The sequence below is a fragment of the Tenrec ecaudatus genome, chromosome 9, assembly GCF_050624435.1.
Source record: "Tenrec ecaudatus isolate mTenEca1 chromosome 9, mTenEca1.hap1, whole genome shotgun sequence".
Classification (NCBI taxonomy): Eukaryota; Metazoa; Chordata; class Mammalia; order Afrosoricida; family Tenrecidae; genus Tenrec; species Tenrec ecaudatus.
In genome coordinates this window covers 50,758,406-50,781,692 of record NC_134538.1, presented here as the reverse complement: position 1 = coordinate 50,781,692, position 23,287 = coordinate 50,758,406, and the positions used below count along the sequence as shown (strand labels likewise).

Sequence of the window (23,287 nt, the reverse complement as noted above, 5' to 3'; positions counted from 1 at the left end):
TTGTAACACTGTCCCTGTGGGTTTCTGAGGCTGCGGCTTTTCATGGGAGTAGAGAGCCTCATCTTTCTCCCTCGGAGCTGCTGGTGGTTTTGAATCACTTTGCCATCAGCAACTCAACACGTAACCACTACACCACCAGGGCTCCTTTTCTGACTCACAATGACCCAGTATAGTTTCAGAGACTATAAATCCTTATGGGAGTAGACAGCCTCATCTTTTTTACTCAGAGCGGCTAGTGAGTATGAAGCACTGACTGGTTAGTGGCCCAATGCCCAGCCCAAAGCACCACCAGGGCTCCTTTCTGGAGACTAGGGTGGGGATACGTATACCTTTCAACTCCAGGATCAGTGATGGACTAGAGGTTCATGAGTCCATGAAAACCCATCAGACTGGGATTGGTGGGCACCCACCCTGCTACCGATCTGGCCCCCCAACACCTTGGCCTAGTGGTCTGGTCCTCTTTTCTGGGGCTCGGTATCTTTCTTATGTACTTTGTCACACTCTGTAAGTGATTTTGAGTGAATGAATGGATGTTATGTCATTATTGGACAGCCATGCTCTCTCGTTAGCCCTGTGTGTGGCAGTGCCCATGGCTGCCCTGGGAGCCCAGATGTCCTACTCACAAAAGCAGCAGCAGAGCCGGCAGGATCACCACGGGGCTGCTGATATAGCCTGCCACACGGTTGAACCATGCGGGGAAGTCATTCGCAATGGTTTCTGACACGATGTCATAGATCTTCTCTTGTCCACTGTGGGAAGAGGCGCAGACACCCCAGTTAGTGGCTTTGGGCAGAAGGAAGCTGTCAAGCATCCCCAACATTTACATGCCTAGGACACATGCCTCAAAGTAAGGGACAAGCTAGACGAAATCCCCAGATATAGATGTTTCTACTTGCAACACCAAGCCAAACTCACCGCCAGTGAGCCAATTTCGACTCATAGCAAACTTATAGGATAGGGTAGAAATGCCCTTGTGTATTTCCTGAGACTCTAACTTTTCACAGGAGTTGAAAGCCTCATCTTTCTCCAGCACAACAGCTGGTGGTTTTGAACTGCTGACCTTGCAGTTTGCAGCGCAACACGTAGCTACAATCCTACAATGACGTCATCTAGAATATTTGTCTAATTAATATGCAGACCTCATAGCTGGTGACTCATCACAGTGTGCGTATGTATGAATGTGTATTTTAATGATGTACACAAAGACAGACTCTACATGCTGTAGACAGACTAGAATCAGGGTAAGGCAGGAGGCAAATTCAATAGGGATCTTTTGACTATGGCTGATTGAATGAATGAATGAATTAGCTACATAACTGGACAGTTAAGCCCAAGCTTGGAGGTTCAAATCCACCAGAAGCTCCTCAGGAGTTGAAGAGACTTTCTGCTCTGATAAAGGCTGATAGCCTTGGAAACCCTACCCTGGGGTGCTATGGATCTGAATGAATGGACGTTTTGAATGACTTGACGCTATGTTGTTATGAATCAGAATGAATGGACGCCATGGCAGTGGGTGAATGATATGTTCACACTGTTATTCTTGTGAGGGGATGCTGACTTGATGCTTGATTCACAGCAACCTCATATGGCAGAGTACACGTGCACCCACAGAGTTTTTAGGGTGAAATCTTTTAGGAGCCCTGGAGGCATATAGGTCAAGAATTGGTCTGTTAACCACGAAGTCGATGGCTCAAATACTCCAGACTCTGTAGGAGAAAGATGAGGCTGTCTGCCCCCATCAAGATGTACATCCTTTGAAGCCCCATATAGGGTTATGTCTAAATGGGATTATGGTGCCCTGTGTGGGAGGGAGAGTGATTGCTGAGAGCTGGGCTGGCTGACTCCTGGCTATGACTCCTGGCCTCTTCTAGTGGGTAGGAATCCACTGGACAACAATGGGTTTGGTGATGGTGGTGGTGGGGTGATGGTTGTTGTTTTGTTTTCATCTTTATGGGAACACCAGGCAGGTTCTTTCTCCTACAGGGGCCTTTGGGTAGAGTCAATCTGCCAGCCTTTTAAGTAGCAGCCATGTGCTTAACTGTTCCGCACCAGGGTTCCTTTTATTTATAGGTAAACATATATATTTTAATTAAATTTATGGACCTATAAAATGAGACAATTATATAAGCATGCCGAGCAGATGGAGCTAGAAGCCTTTACCTGAATGGCCCACAGTTTAGGGATGGCTTGTACCGGACGATTGCGAAGATCGTAGGCAACATGCAAAGGAACAGCATGAACAGGAGCATCGACAAGTAGAAGTTGTTGGATCTACAAAGGAACCAATGACATGGGTTGTGGGTGGGTGTTCTCCGTGGCCAGCTGCATCCAGCCAAGGAACCAACCCAGAAATGGTGGCCCTGGCTCTCTGCAGATAGCAAAACTCTCACCCAGGGCTGCCTAGGAACAGTCATATGCTCAGAGATTGGCCAATGATGAGACCCAACTTAAGTTGGGCATCTGTAGATCCCTTGCTCCCCCCAGTGAGAGCAGTGCTCAAACCCTGGCTGTCATGAATGCGCACAAACCAAACCAAACTCACTGCCATCAAGTCAATTCTGACTCATGGCGACCGTTTAAGACAGGATAGAACTGGCCCCGTGAACTCCCAAGACTTTAGAACTCTGTGGGAGTGGAAAGCCTCATCTTTCTCCTACAGGGTAGCTGGTGGTTTCAAACTGCTGACCTTATAGTTAGCAGTGCAGCACATTACAACTATGCCACTAGGACTCATGGAAAAAGCCAATCTTAGGCATTTTGCCCCTCCTACCCAGTCTCTACTAAGTGGCTTCCTCTCCTATCCCAGCCTAGAAGGGGCTTGTCTGGGGCTTGGTTTCTGGGATTGTGATTCTTGGTTCACTTGCTTTAGGTGCAAGGCTGCACACACGGTTCTAGGAAAAGGAGTGATGGGTTGTGAAACCAATCTAGTGACTCTCAACTAGCTCTCAACTAACTCAACTCTCAATTGTAATGAAATGGATTAGATTAGTCTAGACCAGATTCCACTAGCTTGGATTTGAAGAGAACCGAAAATAGAATGCAGCAAGTAGATGCGTATCAATTTGCCAATTCATCTCTCTTTGTATACTTTCTCTGTACACACACACACACACACACACACACACACACACACCATGACTAGTTGTCAGTAGGTTAACCCTGCCTCATGTTTTAGCATAGGACTGGGTTCCACAGGGCTTTAAGCAGTTGCTTATTTTGGAGTTAGATCCCCAGGCCTTTCTTCTGAGGTGCCTCTGGGGCGGGGTGGGGGGCTTGAATTTCCAATCTGTTGGCTAGCCCTCCTAACCATTTGAACCACCCAGGGACTACAGAGAATTTATTCTTACTGACCTGGATGCTCGGAATACTTGCTGATGAGGCACGTTGCAGGTCAACACGGCCCAGCTCCTCAGATACATGAGCCCAATCAGTTTGAGAACGTTGAATGCTGGGAGACACGGGGAGAAGAAGGCCCCCATCCTGGAAGCACAAGGGAGGGGCAGACTGACATCTGTTCTCTTGTGGTGTGACTTATGGTGGTGTGGCCCAGAAGTCTCACAGAGGGACATAACGCTGAGATTTTAGGATTTGCCTGTTATGTTGACAAGACTGAAAGATCCCTGTGGGCATGTGAGGGCCCTGCCTTTCATCTTCTGGAAATAAGACACGCCTCTCTTGCAGCTGTGTAGCGATCCTATTTAAAAGTATCCACGTTGCATAGGAATAATACATGTTTGTATCTCAAGGGAGCTCACGACCAACTCTACTTTGGGGTAAGTGCCAAGCTTTGCCCTGAGAACTTTATACATTAACTAGTGGCTTTCAAGTTCAAGCAGACTTTATTGTCCATCTACTTTGGCTGAATAGTGGGCTAAACAACCTCGCACATTTTAGCTCATTTAAGACTTTGTAACCATGAAAAAAAAGATTACATATTCGAAGTGGACAGATGTGGAAGATGAGTCTTCCTCAAAGGTATGTGGCTAGTAAAGGTCGATCCTATATCATCCCACGACCTATCAGTTCTCATACAGTTGTGTGTTGCTTTGAGGCTGCTATTTCAAGTAGCAGTAGGGTCAACCATAGTGGACAGGTTTCTAGGACAGCAGGGCTTCCAGACTGAGACAGAGGAGGAAGAAAGGCCTGGAAATCAGCCAGTGAAAATCCTATGGAGCACATCAGACTATACCATCTAATATAATTCTGGAAGATGAGCTCTTACGTAGGTTGGAAGGCACCAAGATACCCAGTGGTCACAGCAATGGACTTGAGGATGCCAACAATTGTGAGGCTACAATAGGAGGAGTCACATCTTCTGTCATCCACACTAAGTTGCATTTGAGACTCAAAGGGCTGAGAGTAGGACTTCTTGTAAGGACATGCTTAATAAATACAATTATCTTAATTAAAGCGAATCCTTTGGCTTCTCATGGCAGGCTTCCATGTCATTGTCTGTGTGATGGGCAAGCTTCTTAGTTCTCTGTGTCGGTTCCTTTATCTTCACAGCGGAAGGAACTCATAGGCACTATCTCATGGAGCCCTGGTGGCATAGAGGTTATGCAAGGGTCGCTAACCGCACGTGTGAAACCACCAGCTGCTCCCAAGAAGAAAGGCAAAGCGTTCAATTTGGTAAAGAGTTAAAGTCTCAGAAACCCACAGGGGAAGTTCCCCTGGTCCTCCAGGGCCGCCACGGGACAGAACCTCCTGAGAGGAATGGAGTTTTGAGTCTGCTTTCCTAGCATTGTTAGACAGAGTGAGCTAGGTCAAGAGGTCTGACTGAGAAACAGGAAATACATATGAATGCTCCATTTAGGAAAACATGTCACAAAATACAGTGGACAAGAAGCAGATAAGGAGCCCTGGTGGCACAGCGCTAAAGCTCTCGACTTGTGCTACCATGTGGTGAAAGGCAGCTTCCCAGAAGGTCAGTGGTGTGAACCCACCAGCCAGTCTGTGAGGGGAAGATTAGGCATGAACCCCACCTACCCCCAAACCAAACGCACTGCCTTAGAGTCAATTCCGTGGCACAGCGCCCCTGGAGGACAGAGCAGAACTGCTCCTGTGGGCTTCCAAGGTGTCAATAGAGAGCCCAAAGCCTCATCTTCCTCCTGGGGGAGAAGCAGCCTGTACCACCAGCATCCCCATAAAGATTAAAGCCTCGGCAGCCCATGTACCGGTTCTGATCTGCCCGTGGAGCTGCCGTGTGCTGGACAGAACTTGACGGCAGTGTTCGTTTTGCTTAGAAGATAAGCTCATAGCATTTCAACATTCATTTCCCTGAATTACTATGGCTAGGAGTTATGTTTTCTGAAGTTCTTCTGTGTCTCTGCTTGCTGGCACTTGAATGGACAGCACTTGTGGTGATGCTTTGGGGAGGGGGCGGAGATGGCAGAATCACTCTCTCTGGTCCTCTGGAGACACCCACAGCTATGTGGATCAGATGGTCCCTTTGAGCTCCCTGACATCTTTAGCAACAAGGTGGCCTTGGCCTGGGCATGCTCGGGGTGGACAGAGAGCACCAATCGGTCTGGGGGATGGTAGTGCTCTAGGGCCCAGTGTCTTACTGGAAATACGGTGCCCAGAGTGGGAGGGAGACTCAGAGCTGAGGGGATGGCTGGCTGGGCTCCCAGCTGTGACCCATGGCCTCTCCTAGAAGACCCTGCGGAGAAAATGTAGCTGTTCCTTCCCCTCCTCTTCCTGACCCCAAAGTTATTCTTTCCACTCATGGATAGACCTTTTGCTGCGACCAAGAGCGTCTTAGAAAGGGGGGCTTTTCTTCAGCATCCCTTCCTGCCAACAGCCTGGAAAGCCCTTGATGAAGTGATTCTCATGCGCGCAAGCTAGTTCCGTTGGGATGGCTTACATCCATCCTTAGTCCTTCTGTCTGTATTCTGATGGGCTCGCCCCATGCAGACCAACTGAACGAGAGTGGGGCGCCAGCAAAGAGAAGCAGCAGCTGCGACACCTACCAGATCATCCCCTGATTGTACACTAAATGCAGCACGTTCTCCGCTATTTTGAATTCCCCGTATTCCGGCTACAAGAGAAAACGAAACGTGCGTGAAAAGCGTCCGCATAGCCATGGGTGAGCCGTTTCTACTCCAGTCTAGCTCTAGTGATGCCAGGGTGGAAGAGCTCCATTGCGAACCATGGCGTTCAAACCCACCACTCCCTCCACCAGTCAAAGGCCCCTATGACCTGTTCCCATAAAGAGGACCCCCAAACCAAGCCCCCTGCCACAGGGATTCCCCCAAGGCACCCGGCTATAAACTCTATTACGTTCTCTGCTCTTGCTGGTACTTAGATCATGGATGGCCAACCCAACAGGTGGTCAGTGTGTGATGGGGTGGTGACTCAGGTTGGTACATCCCTTCTCTTTTCTCATCCTCATCTTCTCCCAACGTGTGCTCCTTCTCCTGGCTGACTGCTTCCCAGCCCAGACATGCCGGAAGATGCGCTCAGCGCTGTGACCTTCCCAAGTGAACACGGCGCTTCACTTACAAACGTGCTTTCCAGGTCCCAGCACCAGTAGTCACTTAAATAGCGAACGAAAAGGCCCCGGAAGAAGTCGATGAGCAGAATGCTGGCCACGGTGAAGAGCATGTCGATGATGGACAGCTTCAGCATCTCCTGAAACACACACACACCGGGGGATGGCATTCATTCTGCCCTGCCCACTCGCCTCCCAGCCTCCTCCGGTCATCCCAGTGAGCTGGGGCCCCTGAACCCTCCCCACTGGCATCTGCATCTACAAATGTATAAGACTCCTGACACATACGGGGGCTTGCTAAGTATTTGTTGATTAGGACTTGAAGTTTAATAGCCAAGGCCAGCGTGACAACGAGCTACAGACCATCAAAAGTCTCTGGTTCTGAGCTACAAACTTAGGAGGCCTGGGATTCAGTTCCGTGGGCGGCCTTTAGCACTTGCGACTCTCAGTCTGTGAATCTGCGGCAGGCTCGAAGGCAGAGGACAGAGTGATTGAGAGCACAGGTTTCAGAGCAGATGCTTGGGTTTGGTTCTTTGTTCTGCTCTGTGTTAGCTGAGTCCTCGGTTAAGTCACATAACCTTTCGTGCTTCAGTTTCCTCCCCTGCGTTTAGAAAAACACTAGGTGCCACCCAGCTGGTTATGACTCATGGTGACCCCATGTGTGTCAGAGGAGGGATGTGCTCCCTTGGATTTTCAACGGCTAAGGCTTTGGAGGTAGATCCAGGGGGACCTTCTCCTGAGGTGCACCCCAGGGGACTTGAACTGGCAGCTTTGTGCTGAGCAGCTGAGTGTCGACCATTTATCCCACCCAGAGACCTGTGCTTCTAGGGATGGCAATCACAGGATGGTTCTGTGGACTAAAGCCCTAGTACAGGAGCAGGCACTTAGTTCAGAATGAGGGACTCTTTACTCTGTTGATTATTTCTCAGTTTCGAGACCTGGAAAATCCCACATGGAACCTCCCTTTCCTTTTCGAAAAAGTAGGCACTGGGACGTCTCAGAAAGCTGTTGGGGTTAAGCGATGGACTGAATGTGGAGAGATTCTGTAAAGGATGACGGCAACTACCTGCCCGACGTATGTTTCCCAGCACTGGTCTTGGGGCCGCTGGTGATGGAGAGAGGTCCCGTTGGCCGGTGTGAAAGGCATGGGGAGAGTTGGGGTGCTGACTTCTTCCAAAGCCCATGAGCTGTTTTTCCTCAGCCCCATCCCCAGCCGAGTTGAGGACCACTGCTCCTGTACCGGGGTGGTCCGCGTGGCAAGGAAGGTGGTGGAGTCTAGTCGGTTACTTGTATTGTTTTTGGTGGCAGCTTCCTGTGGAGGGAGGGAGGGAGGGAGGAAGAGAAAAGGTTGTTCAAGCATTTGCAAAGAAGAATCCATCGTGCAACTGAAGTTCAAACGTGAGACCTTCTCATTTGCTCTCCCCTTTGACCCATTTCCAAGTTGTTTCAGTTTTTCACATTTCTTGCTTTCTTATCCATGGAGGGTTGTCTAGTCAATGTGGGCTCTATTTGGTTGCTTGATTCCTGGTTGGGTTTTCTATGGTCCACAGAGACAGCGCCTGGGGAGGAAGTGGGAGCTACCAACACTGAGGAGAAGAAAATTGATCGCCTCGCCTCAATCTTCTGCATATGATCAAATGATTATCCGGTCTGATATGTGACATACACGCCAATAAAACTATTTTAAACAAAGAATCCACCATGAATGCATACAGCACCATTGTCTTGTTAGTAGGGTGAGAATAGCCTGTCATTGTCTGCCTGTCTGTCATCTGTCTAGGCTTGACTAGACACTTGACTAGAGCTGACCCTAATAGTGGATCAGGGTTTTAGTGGCTAGTGTTCATCGATCGCTAGTAAGTGTCAGAGACTGTTCCAGATTAATAGGTACAATCTCTTCTCATCCTAACAACAAAGGTATCAGTTGAGAATCATTGAAGCCGAGGAATGGAAGCGGGGCGAGTTAAAGTTGGCTGTCTGAGTAGGAGGCCAGTAGCAGGAGGGAGATGAGGACCCAGGAAGTGTACCTTCAAAGCACAGGGGCAGACTATTCTCTGGTGGCTCCTTCTGCCTTATAAGGACTTGATGCCGGGATGGTGTGAAATGAGAGACCAAGTTGAAGCAGGAAGTAGAAACCTCCTCTTCCTGGCCTCCTCTTTTACCCACCGTTCAAGGTATCCTCACAGATGAGGCAGGGTTGAAGTAGATACTAAAGCCACCCCAGTCTGGGACCAGCTGTCCTCTGATAGGTCAAGATGGGTCTCATTCTGCACTGTGTCTATGAGATGCTTCTTCTGCCCCCTCCATGTTCTGAACGAGGCTGTACTTCTTCATGAAATCATTTGTGACAGCTATGAGTAGCCTTTCCTAGTGGGATTCCAAGAACTTGGGAAATAGAGCCGAACGGAGGCAACCAACTTGGTGTCAAAAGAACCAGTTCTTGTCCCAGAACTGTCACATACAAGCGTGGACACTAGCCTCGGGTTTGTTTGTTTTTCAAATCTTGAAAATAGGTTTATTTTCCTGACCTTACCTCGAGAACACCATAACCCGGTTGAGTTTTATGAAATTGTGATAACGAACCATGCGCGTGCGTGTGGGTGGTGGGGGGAGGGGGAAGACTTTTCAGGACAGGCAACTTACCAAAATACTCATGCTGTTCACTTTGTCCAGGAGAGCGATGATCAAACTGTAGAGATTGCCCAGGTACAGCACAAGGACCCTGAAAACCACACAAGCGTTCTCAGTTCCAGACCTACCACCATTAAGGGGTGACGATGGTGCTATGGGCTAGGCACTGGGCTGCTAACTGCCAGGCTGTTGGCTCAAGCCCACCATCTGAGCTCACTGGGAGAAAGAGAAGGCTGTCGGATGCTGACAAGATTTAGTCTTGGAGATCCCCTATCAGGTGGCCATGCGGCAGACCTGGGTTGATGCCAGTAGGTGTCACGGACGCTCTTAGGTGTGGCTTCCAAACTTAGTCTCCTTTAGAATCACCTGGGAAGCATTTAGAGAAAAAAGACAAATGTTCAGGATTCACTGCCCCGCAGTAGGTCTGGATGGAGACTGGGAATCTGATCGCAGATTAGCCTTTTAACCCACTGGCAGAAACCTTGGATAATACAAACAGTTAATGCTGGTGGCTGCTCCCCAGCTTCGGACCCAAAGGTGCCCGAAAAGAAAGGCCAGGTGATCCACATTGGACAAATCAGCCATCAGCCACCGTGGGGAGCTCAGTCCTTCTCCGACAGGCCTGGGCCCTCTGTGAGCAGGAGCTGACTCAATGACAACTGGTTTGGGCTCGGGGTTAGTGCAGGAAGCAGGGCTGTAATATAAATGACATTAGTCTTTGTGTGGTGCTTTCTGGTTGATAAAGGGGTCTTCCATGCATAGGCTCACAGATTCTCACCACAGCCGTGTGGGGTGAACATAGTTGTTCCCACCTTAGAGGACAAGGAAACTGAGACATGTAGACAGCAAAGTGGCCCGCCCCAGATGGCACCGTGAAGGAGAGGCAGCTTGCAAATTCAAGGTCTCAGCGCTAGTCCTCATGAAACTTGAGGCTGTGCCTGTCTCAGGCACTGAGGGACTGAAGGACTGAGTGTGACGGCGACCTGACTCTGGGTGCAGCTAAACCATGTGGCAAAATGGAAGCGAGTGGGACCTGTCAGAATCAGTGCGATAGTTAAGGTTTATTGTGCCAACCTGGTTGATGAACACATGTGGGGTTAATTGAAGGACAGAGAGAAATGGCTCGGAAAGCCTCTCCTGTGTGGTCTCTTGCTCTCTGATGGTACAGCTGCCTTAGCCAGTTCCCTGCTTTAGCTGACCAGGCTCACTTCCTGCGAGACATCCCTGAGGAGAAGCCACATGGACCTACCCTGATGCAGCCCTGGGTGCTGGAGCAGCTGTCTGGAGACCCCTGTTAGTGCTGAGATGCTTACACACTCACTGATTCGGCTTTCCTTTTGCATTCAGCGTCATCGCATGTATTTTGTGAGATTGAGGACTTTGTAGATCGGTGTCGGACATATGGGCTACTGTCAGACTTACTGGCTTGGATGGCACTGGGTTGTGATGCTTTCTTAATGTACACTTACCCTTTATATAAAACTCTCTCTTATAAAATATGAGTGTCTATGAATTTTGTTTCTCTAGTCTACCCAGACTAACACAGTCAGCTTTGAGAGCTGATGATCATTGACTTGCTTTGAGTGTCTCCAGAAATGGGAGGCTTGGGAACACATCAGGACAGTGTGGGGGCTCACGGGAAGCCTGTCTGGAGACACACCAGGAGAAGGGGAAGTGGGATGCATGATTACACGAAAGCTCATGGAGACAATTCCGATTGGAGACTCAGGAAAGCGAGGCTAGCTGATGAAACGGGAAAGCCAACCATTCTTGAGCAAAGGCCTCTGGATTGAAACAGCGAGCCCACCGTCCCCACAGGTGCCCCCTCTTCTCCTCCGGCAGGGGGGTGACCGCATGCGTGCAGACAGTAAGCCAAGAAACAGAGAAGAGCTAACGTACTTGGAGACACCACTGTCATTGAACTGGCTGTCCTTCTGAAATGTTGAAGGGAATCCCTTTTGCATAATGCACTTTCAGTGCATCCCTGAAAGGGATGCACTTACAGGACGGGGCACAGGGCAAGGCCCAGGCATGCACTGTAAGTGCTGAACGAAGGAGGCACCTGCCTTGGTAGCTCAGTTTCTGGATTGCACTGTGCTTTGGGAAAAGGCAATGCCATCTTTGGGTAAGGTAACGGCACTAGAAGAACACGTCTTGCCTTTATGACCAGAATCATCCCTTGGTCGTCTGGGGCATGTCTCCGGATAACTCTGTTTCTGCACACAAATAATGAGGTCGATCCATGTAATTGGATTGTGAGCAGACCCAATGGAATAATGGAATTGATTCCCCACAGTGTCTGCGGGCAAGGAAATTTGATGAGGAAAGCACTTTTCCAGCCAGGAGTGGGGCCGAGAGGAGCACAAAGGACCAGTAAGGCGCCTGGGTAACCAAAATAGTTAGTGACTGGCTGCTAACTCACAGGCTCAAGTCTGCCCACAAGTTCCGCAAATGAAATGTCTGGCAATCTGTTTCTGTTAAGGTTGCTGCCAAGGGCAGCCGGGAAGCAGCTCTGCTCTGTAACCCAGGGGTGGCCCTGAGTTGGGGGCCAATTTGACCACAGCTAACAACCACCAGCACAGGAGCCAGGGGCCTGAGCGCACAGCCTGGGGCTGCCCTAGGTGGAAGCAGGGCAAATTCTTTGTACATCGGGGCAAGGTTTTTTTCTATTTGAAGTAAGACTTCAGGAGTCAGCCAACTAGTACCAGCCATCCACTTCTCTCCCTCCCTTGCTTTCGTAAATGCATAGCTCCACTGGGACCCAGGCAGCCCATGATGCATTGTCTGCTGTCCATGGCAACTCTCAAGCTGCTGTTAGTACTGCAGAGACCAGTAGCGGTGATGGAGACAGGGTGGAACCCCGCTGAGAGGGCTCAGATCATTACTGAGAGTGGTCGCCAAGCCCCGAATGACAATGTAACATCCCTAAGTGGTCGGTGGAAAAGAGGCCACACACAGGCATAAGGTGGCATAAGGTGGGCACCCCCAAAGACAGATGACAATCCCTTGCAAACCCCAGGGAGCAGTTCCACTCTGCACCTACAGGGTCGCCATCAGCTGTAACCAGCTTGACAACCACTGACCCCCACCACCAGGCTGTTATTAGGTTACAGGAGAGAGGAAAAAAGACTTAACAACTACAGTGTGGATTGGGAGTAGAAGCAAGTCAGCAGGGCGCGGACAGCATCCCCACGGCCATATTCAATTCTTGACAACCTCACCTAAACCCAGTAACTTCCCGTGTGCATGAGGAGACACAACTTCAGTAGGGTTTCCAAAGGTCCGCAGGGAGACAGGGATGAAAGCAATGGGGGCAACGTGGGTGCTTGACCCCTGCTGAGAGCATCCCAGGACACACCAGCCTGCCCCTTGTCCAGGTCTGCATTTCCCACCTGTGGTCTGAGCCACTGGCAATCCTGGCACAGTCCAGAGCGCCCCAGGTATATCCTGAGGACCTGTAAGAATGAAGTGTTCCTCTTGGGTTGGGGAAGTCAGGTGGGCCTTTTTCACAACTCATAGTCCAACCACGGACGGAACTCAACATGGAGAAGCACAGGATCCCCTCGTCATCATTGTTTTGTTCCCGTATCTGGCTTTCTCATCTTCTCCTGCCCAATTTCCTCCCTTTCTTCTTGTTACAAGCCCGCTGCCCAGCCCCGACCCACTTCCTATGCCTCTCGGATCTTGTCGTCTCTTCCCACCCCCTTCCCTGCTTCCCGTTTCCTCCTTCTGTATCTCCTTCTCAGAAAGCTCTGTCATTTCTTCTGTCCTTGTCCCAGTCCTTCTCCTCACTACTCTCCCCTCTCTCTCTGCCTCTTGTCCCTGGTCCTTCCTGCATTCCTAGGTTGATATCTACGCGCTAAGTTTTAGAGGTGAGCAAGTTTTGCGCCCTGACTCCTGAGTGACTTCCTCATCCACTACTGTGTGCGAGTAGGTCGGGGTGGGTGGTGCATGGCCATTCCAGCAGGGCGACAGTACCTTGCCAATTGGAAGCGTAGGGAGGTCCGAGGGTGGTACATCTCCAAGGCGGCGATGAGGTCAAAGGCAGATGGTGCCAGCATGGTGACCAGGGAGACCACTACACTCACCTGTCAAGAGAAAGCACGCGTCAGTCATCAGGGTCGCCACAGCCTTACATACCAACCTCGATTACCTAAAGCTTGGTCTGAGCTGATATTTGGTCAGTGGGTAGTCCAAGGACGCTGCCTTTCCTAACAAGGACCATCTTCTCCAAATCTCTGCTGATGAATCTGTTTCAAAAAGTCACAGCCCCTTTATCATTTGTTTAGCCCTTGCAAGAACTTGTCTTCATTTGAGGACATGTGTGAGGGGGTATCCTCCCAAAATACAATGCTCTTTTGTCTTTTGATGTGAGGGAGATCATGCATTTGGAGTTCATTCTACCAGGTCAGACTGTTCATCAAGCTTTCTATTTAGACATGCTGAAAACATTGTGTAACAGCGTATGACAAAAAAAAAAGACCTGATTTGTGGCAGATGGAGGACTGGTTGCCACCACGGCAATGCACCTGCTCATGCAGCCATCTCAGTGTGCCAGCTTTTGGCAAAAATCAGCATGCCTCTCGCCCCATGTACCTTACTCACCTGATCTTATTCTGTGCAGCTTCTTTTTGTTTCTGCGAATGCAGAGGGCCATGAAAGGACAGCTATTTGACGATGTAGAAGAGGTGAAGGAAAAAATGAGGGAGGTGCTGTCAGCCTTTCAAACAGATGAGTTTGGAAAATGTTTCCAAGAATGGAATCATGGATTTGACAAATGTATTCAGTGTAATGGAGAGTAGTTTGAAGGTGATAAAGGTTGTTTTGGAAAAAAATTTGAAAGCATAGCTTTGATAAAATTTTCTAGTCTTTTTTAGATACCCCCTCATATGATAAGACTGCTATCCTCAAAGTTTAGTCCAAGTTATGGGGGGAAATTTAAGAGGCAGAAATGACATAAATGCCATCTCTTAACTCTACCAAATGGATTCTCATCCTTTGGGACTTAAAAAGTGAAGCATCTAGGCGATATGAAATTAATTCATTTGTCTGCAGTGTCCACTGATAAATTTAAACATAAAGCCACTGTGGGTCCTTTAGCCCTTTCCCTTGTAACCCTTCCTATTGCACAACACTCAGCCATTTACCTAAATACGAATTGGAATGCTACTCACAATCTTTCATTTGGTACTTTTTTCTTCAAGGGAATATTCATACATGGGAAAGACAAGGTTAAAACTAGATTATTACGTGGAGCTGGTTCTGGAAGCATAATTGGTGAGCAAGAGCTATGATAAAATACATAGGTATTCAAGAATTAGCAAAGGGTCAAGCTTCAAGAACATACAGTAAATACAATACAGCTGCAACTCATGACGCCTTGGTCAATAAAGACAATTTTTGGAAATGTACTGGGAAAGAAACCGAAAGTGGAAATATGCTAACTAATTTAAGCCAAACTCACAGGTTAAAAAAAAAAGATGGCGACTCAGTAAGTATTCAACTGGACACCCCTGGCAGATCGGCCACAAGGAAGAGAAGACCCAGTCAGGGTGCAGTATGGCACCGATGGAGCACACCACCTTCCTCTACTTCTTTAATGTTTCCTGCCCCCACTACCATGGCCCCAATTCTACCTTACCAATCTGACTAGACCAGAGCATGTGCACTGGTACAGATAAGAGCTCGAAACACAGGGAATCCAGGACAGATAATCTCCTCAGGACCAATAAGGGCAGTGGGTACCTCATTCTTTTCCCAGAGTGTCAGCTCCTTCTTGGACTGCTCCAGCTTCTGGGACCGGTCCACCACAAAGTAGATGAGATAGATGCTCCCAGCAAGTGAGAGAAGCACCAGGATGTTGGCAATGATCCTCAGACAGATGGTCACCGCCCTGGATGGGGAGGCAGGTAAGAGAACGTGATGTCCTGACAGTGCCTTCCAGCCTCTTTTAAAAATGTAACACAGTATGGCTTCTTACAGATAACCTCCAGTTTACTGCACATCTGGAATATGGAGTGAAAGGATTTACACATTGCTTACTCCAGAACTGCTGCCTAATGTGAGGCGGAGAATGGGAGTGAGCATAGGGATCAACTGGGGAAAGCTCGTAGAGCAGGAGAGGAACCTTGAGTGGAAGTACTGTACCATGCATTGAAGAATGTGGTGAACTTGACCCCGAACTGATTAAACCAAAACAATAGAGCATTGTTACTCATCACCTCCGATTTCTTACTTCCTGCGTGAGCAACAATGACTTATGAATCAACTAACCAGCATTATTCGTAAGGCTCTAAAAGCAAACCAACAACATTGGGTTGGGAGTTGGAGCAGTGGGTTTAGTCCTTGCTTTGCCACTTAAATTGGGTCCTGTGCTCTGCACACTTTGAGGTGTGGGAGTTCTCATGACTGTGTCCAACAGATGGAGGGGGAAGAGAGAGGAAGAAAGGAAGGAAGACGGAAGGGAAGGAGCGATGGGAGAGAGGAAGAAACGGAATTTAAATCAGGTGGCGATTCTTCTTATAGTATTTAGTGCATCTGACATTGTATCACGCTCATGCCTTTTTTTCTGTCTCTTTAAAAAAATTAAATTAACCATTTTATGGGGGGGGGACTCTTACAAATCTTATAACAGCCCATCATTCCATAGTATTAAGCGCATTTGTATATATGTTGCCATCAACATTTCCAAGACAATTGTTTTCTGCTTGAGCCCTTGGTATCAGCTCCTCTGTTTTTGCCCTCTCCGAACTTAGTAGTTCATTAGCTATGCTTTTCCTCTAGATGGTGAACTTTCACATTTCTCTATGGTACTTCCAGTATTCTTTGCCAACACCACAGTTCAAATGCAGCAGTTCTTCTTCAGTCTTCCTTGTTCACATGCATATGAGGCCGTTGAAGATACCATGGCTTGGGTCAGGTGCTCCTTAGCCATCAAAACAGCACCCTTGCCTTCCAATACTCTAAAGAGGTCTTGTGCAGCAGGCTGCCATCACGTTCATCCCACATGGCTAGCTATCTTACAGGAGAGAGTGGACGTGCTCCTGAGAATAAATCTCCATGGAAGCAAAATAGCCTCATCTTTCCCCTGCAGGGAGGCGGGTGGGTTTGAACAGGTTGACTCTGTGGTTGACTGATCATCTCTTAGCCCACTGTGTCACTCAGGCTCCTTCTAACACATATAAGCACTGGTTTTGGCTTGATTGGCTCGATCAATACATATTGGCTCAATCAATACATAAATGGAGGGGCAGCTGCATGATCGAGAAAGCAAGTGGGGGCACCTCACTTCCCTGGTGCCTCAGGGTGAGAGAGCTCTGAACTAGTGTGGGATTGCTATTTACATATGTCTTTTCTTCCCATTTGAAAGAGAGTGACCAAAACAAAAACACGGAAACCATTAGCCCACTGGCCCATTGGATCATGCTTCTTTGTCTTCCAGCTTTGAGGTCAGTGATGGTTTTGGGTTTCCCTGAAAATGGAGCCGAGGCAACAGGTGGTTTGCAGGTCCTTTGTTTGGGAGGCGACCCCAGACAGCAGGGTATAAAGGCCTGGAGTGGGGCTGGGGCCCCTGGAAACACCAGTGTAAGGAGGAGAGGTGGAATTGGCCACAGAGAGCCGAAAATGCACGCCCTACTGAGGAGCTTATACAAGGACACTCAGAACCACCTGTCAGAGCAAGCTAAGGAAGCAGTCTTCCCAGTTCTCCTTCCCTACTGGTCAAGGGAGGTTCGAGGAGAATTAAGGCCCATAAGATTTAATGGCCAGTTTTCTTGGTTGTACTCGCTTGTGTGTTGACTAGGATCTTGAAGGCGACCAAATAACAGGGTCAGAGGAACTCTGGACAGCCAATACAGGGAGCGTTAGTGGGGGCATGTACACAGCTGGTGGGAGCCCCCGTCCTGACCAATAGCACTGGCTAGAGGGTGCTATGGCCAAGAGGACATGAAGAAGCACACAAGCAATGTCTCACAAGCTCCATGGAGGGCAGTCTACCAGCTGGGTGACCTGCGGCTGGTCACGCACCTCCGTCTATGATCAGGATACTCATTCCCAAATGAAATGATACATGCTTATATGGATTTGTCCAAGTAATAGCATTGTATACAGTATTATAATTATTATGACAGTTGACTGAAAGAAACAAACTGCATAAAAACAGAGAAATGGAGCTAGAAAATATGAGAGGGTTAAGTCCAGGACTTCAATTCTGAAGCTAGTGATAGTTCCGTGGTAGAATTTCTGCCTTTCCTATGGGACCCTGTGTTCAACTCCTAGCCAGTGTACGTTACAGACCACCTGCCATTGGAGGCTTGGATGGTGCTGTGATGTGAACAGTTTTCAGAAGGCTTCCGGACTAAGACAGACTAGGACAAAACGATCTGGAGTTCTATTTCCAAAACTCATCAGTGAAAACCCTGTGGATCTGAACGATCTGACTGCCAGCCATTGCGGGGCAGGCACAGCACTGGGCAGGGTTTTGTTCAATTGTACACAGGACTGCCTTCAGTCAGGGGCCAACTTGACAGCAACTACTAACGGCAGCATTTCCATTTTCAGAAGGTGAAGCCAAGACCCAACTTCCTCTCCTCCTGATTCATTCAATCTGCCAGCCTGGCTCTGCTGTATACCCTTCTGACCCCAGGCCATCTGCCATCCTTTGTCGAGTCAGGCTACCCACCACATCCCAGTCCAGTGAATGTGCCACCTGAGGAGCAGTCACACAACTGATGCTCTCTATCTTCTCCCGTATGATACGGTGGGACCTGATGGGAATTCCAGTAGACTAGGCATGCCATGGTCCAAGAGTGAGCTTGTTGTGGCCGATGGGTGCTGTTGAATCCATCTGTTCTGACACACAGCAAAGGAAACACGGCTTGGTCCTGCCCTGTGCTCACAATTGCTCCTATGGTTGATCCCATTGTTAAACTACTGTGCTAAGGCATCTCTAGAAGGTCTTTGTCTTTTTCAATGATGCTTTAGTTTCTCAAACATAGTGTCATTCTCCAGGGACTTTTTTCTCCTGATAACATGTCCAAAATATGTGAGGGACGAAGTCTCACCATTCTTGCGTCTAAGGAACATTCTGGCTGAGTCGCTTGCTTATTCTTCTGGCACTTTTAATGCTGTTTGGCAACACCATAATTCAAATGCATAGACCCTTTGGTCTTCCTTAGTCATTGGCCAGCTTCTGCATGCTCGTGTCAGGTGTCCCTTAGTCCTCTACATGACATCTTTGTGTTTGAACACTTTAAAGAGAAAGAATCAAATGCTAGTTTCCCCTTACTTCACCCTCTGCATCCTGTTATATAATCCTAAGTATCCCAGAATGCTTCATGCAAATAAAATTTCTTCAGGTTTTGATAGAACTGGGGAGGATTCAGGACCGGGCTGGGATAAGAGATGAGAAGCAGGTGTCGTGTGGGTCACTGGCTTGTCTGCTTAATGAATCCGTGCATTAGAAGTCCTTTGCCAGGAATGAATTTAGTTTGGTAGGAGATGCAAAGTCAGGGGACTGCAAAAAATGTGGAAAATCATGTGATCGGACTTGCTAAATAAAATGTAGGTTCTGGCACCCTCCCCCCATGCCCCACAGAGATTTCACTTCAGTAAAAGTGGCTTTAGGCCCAAGGCACACGCATGTTATCTGGGTCAGCAGGGGATTCCAATGGGGATGGGCGCTGACTGCACTCAGAAGCATCAGAGGTGATACAACGCAGACTCAGAGAGGCCAGGGCAGGGTCCACATTGTGCCTAGTCAGTGACAAAGGGAAGGCTGGGGTCCCTGGCTTCTAACTACCCCGCAGGGGTACTTTCCACCAAGGCAACTGCTCATTGGCAGTCCCCTGGCATTGGGCGCACTCCCTAATGCCACCTATCTCTCCTTAAACCTTCTGAGAAACCAGCTGGGAGAGAAAAGTGCCAGCGAGCATGTCAGATGAAGAGGCTTGCCTGTCTCCTCTAAGACAGGGTCCTTCCGTCTTCTGGGAATGCCCTTCAGATTTCACCTGCTCTTTGGTTGAAAGGTCTCACTATTACCAGGGCAAGTGCCAAATTCTGGAGATGAACTTCAAACCTAAGTCCCCATCCTAGAAGGCTGCTGAACAAGAATTGGGGGAATACTGGAGTTTATGACTCCTGAGATGCATTTCGAAATCATTTAATTAGTCTCATCATTTAACGCAGTTCACTTGATCAAGTAAACAAGAGTATATATAGAGCAACAAACAAACAAAAAAGCCCAACAACAGCAGCAGCAATAAAACCCTCTTATGTTCTCTAAGTCAAATACAAAAACTGGCTCGCTTCCGATCCCGGATCCTTGCTGTGGAATCCATAGGAGGAGGGACCACTTCGAGATACTGCTTTGGAACTATTATGGAGTTCTCAACTCTCTCATGTTACTATAAGGCTGGAGATTAAGAAGCAGAAAGAGCTCTCTAAAAATAAGAGCCACAGTGCCTTCAGGTAGAGACTATCTGGCATATTTTTGTTCCACACGGAAACAAAGCTTCTCAAAGCATTCAGCCGGGGGAGCATTAATACATACAGGTTTTTGCTTTTCTTCTTTTCCTGTTCTTCCAGTATAGCCTCCTTGGAGAAAAGACACACAGCATTACAAGTCTAGCATTATAGTGGGGTATAAATCAACAGAAATGATCCGGTTCATTTGCAATGAGAAAGGATTGACCAAGTATTCTTAATGATATACTCAATGTCTTAGGCTTCCTCTGATAAGCTTCTTTTGAAGTCAACGCCTTGGTGGTCTTCAATAGGAAAACGAATTGGAGATGGGGAAGAGGGGCTGGACAGGGCATGAGTTGGCCAATCAGAAAACTTTTCCCCAGTGGAGACCTACAGCTTAGCTGAAACATCTCATTTAATCCTAAGGAGAGGAATCTCTTTCTACATAGAGTACAAACTCAACACAACAAATAAAATATTCAGCCCAGCCGAACCCACCACCGCCAAATCAGAAGACAAAACCCTTACAGGAGAAAGTATCACCAAGAAAGGATTCATTTTCTTAATTTTTGTGGTAGTTACATAATCTAGTGTAATTTAAGACTATTAAGAGTGAATGGGGTGGAGTTTAGCCTGTCAAGCTGGTCGCAGCTTGATGATCTCATTTGGAGGTACAGAGGATGTAAACAGTTCACTGTAGGCCAGACACACTCTCTCTGCTTTGTATTCCTGATGGCAAGACACATGGACCTACGCTAGAGCCCTGGAGCTGGAGAAACCACAGGGAGACCCATGCCAGTGCTGAGATGCTTCCATACCACTGGATCCACAAGACTTTCCACCCACTGGCCTGTGATCTTCCTGCATTCGGCATCATTACAAGTACTGCATGAGTCTGAAGAGGACTTCATAGACTGGTGTCGGTCTTATGGGCTAAGATCGGATTTATGGACTTGATCTGGACTGGACTGGGATGTTTTCTCAATATTCAATTGCTCTGGTATAGAAATCTCTTTCTTATATACATATGAGTTGTCTATGGATTTGTTTTTCTAGTCTACCTAGCCTAATACAACATGTATAGAGAATCTACAAGTTAACAAGAAAATAATTTTTAATTCCAATAGATTGAAGAAGAAGAAAAACAAAAAATGTGACCAGATGGTGCCCAGGAAAAAGAATTTTGAAGGTTCTTGAACTAATAAGAAATGTAAATTAAGTGTTCCAAGAGATATTTTGAATAAAATCACTAGATAGGTAGTTAAGATTCTCAGGTCTGGTTTATCTCCTAAGGCAAAGTTGTGAGCTTTAACCAGCATTCTCAGACACAGCTGGCACAGATGTTCACTAAGGGGAAGGGGAAGATGCTCTTGTAGGTGGGAAGAAGAGGGTCCAATGGGGAGGCGATGAGAGGGCCAGCTATTGGGAGGTTTGATGCGTTGCTTCAATTGTTGAATACAAAAATGATTATCTGAAATGCAACCCCCCATCTAATTCACAATAACAGGAAAGAAAGGAAACACTCAAAGGAGGCCAATGTAACCAACCCTGTTAGACTGATGTGAGAGGGCTTCAAAAAGATCATGAAAAATGAAAGTTAAAGAGAATGAAATTTCCATAAGCGTTTTGAAGCCCCCTTGTATCTACAAATACGTGTGTGCACAGCTACAGAAATGTATACTCTTTCACCAGCAATGCATTTCCTAGAAATATGCCTGATGCATACGACTAGGCCCGTACACTGAGATGATGCAAACCCAAAGGTATTCATTACGACTGCTCTTTTTTAGTAACATGAAAGCTTTAGAAACCACCCGAGCTGGCTGGCTGCCAATAGGAGTCTGCCTAAGTAAAGTATGCCCGTGGCTTCTGGATCAGTTTGAAAGAACAGCATACTTTTATGTCCAGAAAGAGAAGGACTTTCCAGCTGTCTCCTATAGCAATGTACGGGATGCATTGGTCTATAAGCGATATCATCACTTGTGCATGCTTTGAGTACATGTGCATAGATGGCCTCTGGAAGGAATCCCGAAGAAACTGCCTACGATACTTGCGTGCAACACGAATTGGGTAGCTGGGGCACAGCAGGAGAGAGACTTCGCCAATAAACGTGAACATCTTGCCCTGTTCAAAACGCTTAGGGGGGAGAGTGGAAACCAGTTAGCCACACCAGCACCTCGGCACAGCATAGCAGGACCCGGGGCAGCAGTCCTGTGGGTCATGAGCAGGAGTGGGTTAGGGGAGTGGTCCAGGGAGGAGTCCAGGCAACTAAGGGAGTGGCCCCAGGGATGCCTCCCTGGGTTCTGCTCTGCCAGGGGTTGGGGCCATGCCTAGATAGATGCAGAAAACCAGAGCCTGGCCCATCGGCTGGGTGGGGTAGCATGGTTTGAAGTCACTGCCTGGGGTGGGCAGAGGCCTCGTCCCTGCAGATACTGCCTGGGAAGATGAGTAGAGGGAAGCCAGACAGCATTCACCCTAGATGGAGGGCCCAAGTCAGGGTGGTGTTTCGCATGGTCTGATGCAGGTGTGAATGGAACAGTGGCAACTCTGGAATCGGATGTCTTGGTGGGAAGGGAAAGGGAGAGGGAGACACGGCTTGCTGTCCTTCTGAGAAAGCGGCTCCAAGAGACTGCACGTCTGTACTGACTGGGTCGGTGGGTTTCAGGGGCGGTGCTGCTGGGCCTTCGGAATCAGAAGTTCCACTTTGAAGATGAACAGGCACTCCCAAGGCTAAGAATGGGAGTGGGTGGGGGTGTGTGGGGGGCGGTCATGGTCTTGGCAGGGAAGACCTCCGAACTCCCAGTCTGGGTCTACACGGCTAAGAACACACCCAGAGGTCTGACTTAACCCAAAACGGAGAACCGCTTTCTGAAACCCTACCAAATCCATCCCCAGTGTCTGAAGTCGTTAGATGGGTATGCATGTGTGCAGATAAATGGATATTTCATGCATTTTGTTGAAAGCATTTCTACAAGGTTTTCCTATAAGTTTTCCTTTCTTGGACACGGTTGGTGAGTGTGTGTTTTCTGTGAGCCCATCTCCTGTGGATACTGTGTCTTTCTTGATGACCACAGTGGGGGCCAAAGCACAACTCTGCCACAAGAGCATTGACAGCTGGCTGTGCTTTGCGTGGGAGGCTTCCTCCCGGCTCTCACTTCGTCCCTCTTCTCCCTGCATTTGTACTGGAAAGCCAGGTGACAGCGGGTCCTCACTTTTGTGTGAAATAAGAGTCAGTTATTTGGACGATCAGGCACTGCCTTTTTCTTTCAAAATTGGGCCCCACCCTTAGCTGCCTGTTTCCTGGACCCTTGTCTCCGACTGCTTTTGATGGTCTCATATTCCACGTTGAAAAAATAACTAAAGCTTATATCCCCCATGTTCTTCTAAGCATTCCTTTACCAGTTACATACACACGAGATATCAATACTCCATCATGAAACTTATCAAACACTTAAAAACTGAAATTTCAAACACATTCAATTAAAAAAAAAAGAGCAAGACTCCAATAGTTTCTTCCGTCACTCCACTGAATGATTTGGTGCATACCTGGAGGAGAGCCAGCTTATGTTGGGGGTAGTTTGCCAGGACTACACGGATATGTAGTTGTTGCCCTGTCTTTCTATCAATGAATCCATCCATCCATCCATCCATCCATCCATCCATCCATCCATCCATCCATCCATCCATCCATCCAATTTTCTA

At 48.1% G+C, this 23,287-nt stretch overlaps 1 protein-coding gene across 1 annotated transcript in view; it reads right to left on the bottom strand.

Moving 5' to 3' along the window:
• Window positions 1-23,287, bottom strand: part of TMC3 (transmembrane channel like 3) — a 55,469-nt gene that overhangs the window by 11,063 nt on the left and 21,119 nt on the right. Inside the window, exons 9-18 of the mRNA XM_075557493.1 lie at window positions 19,671-19,714; window positions 14,867-15,014; window positions 13,100-13,209; window positions 9,134-9,212; window positions 7,557-7,802; window positions 6,502-6,630; window positions 5,970-6,037; window positions 3,352-3,480; window positions 2,161-2,271; window positions 624-749 (exon numbers count right to left, since the gene is read on the bottom strand). Of these exons, the coding sequence (XP_075413608.1) occupies window positions 624-749; window positions 2,161-2,271; window positions 3,352-3,480; window positions 5,970-6,037; window positions 6,502-6,630; window positions 7,557-7,802; window positions 9,134-9,212; window positions 13,100-13,209; window positions 14,867-15,014; window positions 19,671-19,714 (1,190 nt within the window). The remainder of the gene's footprint in view (window positions 1-623; window positions 750-2,160; window positions 2,272-3,351; window positions 3,481-5,969; window positions 6,038-6,501; window positions 6,631-7,556; window positions 7,803-9,133; window positions 9,213-13,099; window positions 13,210-14,866; window positions 15,015-19,670; window positions 19,715-23,287) is intronic.